This window comes from Aplysia californica, unplaced genomic scaffold (assembly GCF_000002075.1).
Source record: "Aplysia californica isolate F4 #8 unplaced genomic scaffold, AplCal3.0 scaffold00378, whole genome shotgun sequence".
NCBI classification, from domain to species: Eukaryota; Metazoa; Mollusca; class Gastropoda; order Aplysiida; family Aplysiidae; genus Aplysia; species Aplysia californica.
This window is the reverse complement of record NW_004797648.1, coordinates 198,006-199,161: the sequence shown is the minus strand read 5'-3', so window position 1 is coordinate 199,161 and position 1,156 is coordinate 198,006. Positions and strand designations below refer to the sequence as shown.

At 37.5% G+C, this 1,156-nt stretch overlaps 1 protein-coding gene across 1 annotated transcript in view; it reads left to right on the top strand.

Annotated features, from left to right (window-relative positions):
• Positions 1–1,156, top strand: part of LOC106012453 — a gene marked incomplete in the record, with an annotated part of 5,668 nt that overhangs the window by 1,521 nt on the left and 2,991 nt on the right. The window contains 1 exon segment of the mRNA XM_013085468.2: positions 740–882. Within this exon segment, the coding sequence (XP_012940922.1) occupies positions 740–882 (143 nt within the window).

Genomic DNA, 1,156 nt, shown 5'->3' with positions numbered 1-1,156 from the left:
GCGAAGGAAGTACACCTTGCTTGTTATAACTTACCTTGATTTGATATTCCGCTGTAGTGGTTGCCGTTCGTGGAATAATTTATGTTCCTTTTAATGTGGAGAGGGTGGCAAGGAGGAGGACGGAGAACAGGGAGGGTTGGGAGGGAAAGGAAGACGGTGAATGTGGAAGGGACAGAGACAAAGGAAGACACAAAGAGGGAGTGGTAGATAATAATGTCTAAATTTTGCTATAAAACATTAGAGGTTGTAACATCTTCATGTGATGAAATAACACGGGCAAACACCAGCTATTCTTAATCTTACATGTATATATCATAATGCTGTACGCATTTCTTCTTTTTTTTTTAATGTTCCTCCTTTTAAAAAAAAAAATTCTCCTTTTTTAGTCCACGGTTCTTCTTCTTTCCCCTATCTCGTCCTTCTTGAAGTCCCTTCATTTGAAAAATAGGCCTATTCCTCCCTTCTGCATTCACTAACCCTTCCGTCCTTTGTTCCGTTGGGGTTTGTTTAGTTTAGTGTGTGGGGGGGGGGTTGTGTTATTTTTTTCTTTCATGTTCTTTTATCTTACGCCTTTCTTTTACGTCTCCACTGGGCCAACTACTACTACATCTTATAGTGTTGAAAATGGCCTTAAACTGAAACCAAGACAATGTCTTTTTTTAGTTAAATACGACCTTCACATCTTAAAATGTTGGCTTTCGATCCCTACCAAACGACGTAATACTGTGTTCTTCCTCAGATCGCCAGCTCCTATGAACTTGACTTCGTTGCCAAAAAGAATCTCATTCGTCCTTTAATAGCTGCTATCTCAGACTCGGGCGCATTCGCGTTGGTGGACTTTAGTAACAACAAAACATACAGCAGCGGTGGATCAGTATGCGTGTGAGTTTCACTAATGATAGAATTATAGTTTTCTTTCTATTGTTTTTGTATTTTTTTAAATATTTGCTTCATAGCACTAATATATTCGTAAAAATTAAAGAGAATCATGATACATATTTTTTTAATTAATTTTTTTTTTGGGGGGGGGGATCCTCAACTGTAACAAGTTGACAGTACTTTAGCAAGTTCCTACTACGCGTACCATTATTAAAGTATATAAAATATGTCAACACATCTTAATATATATTCTCTCTCTCTCTCTCTCTCTCTCTCT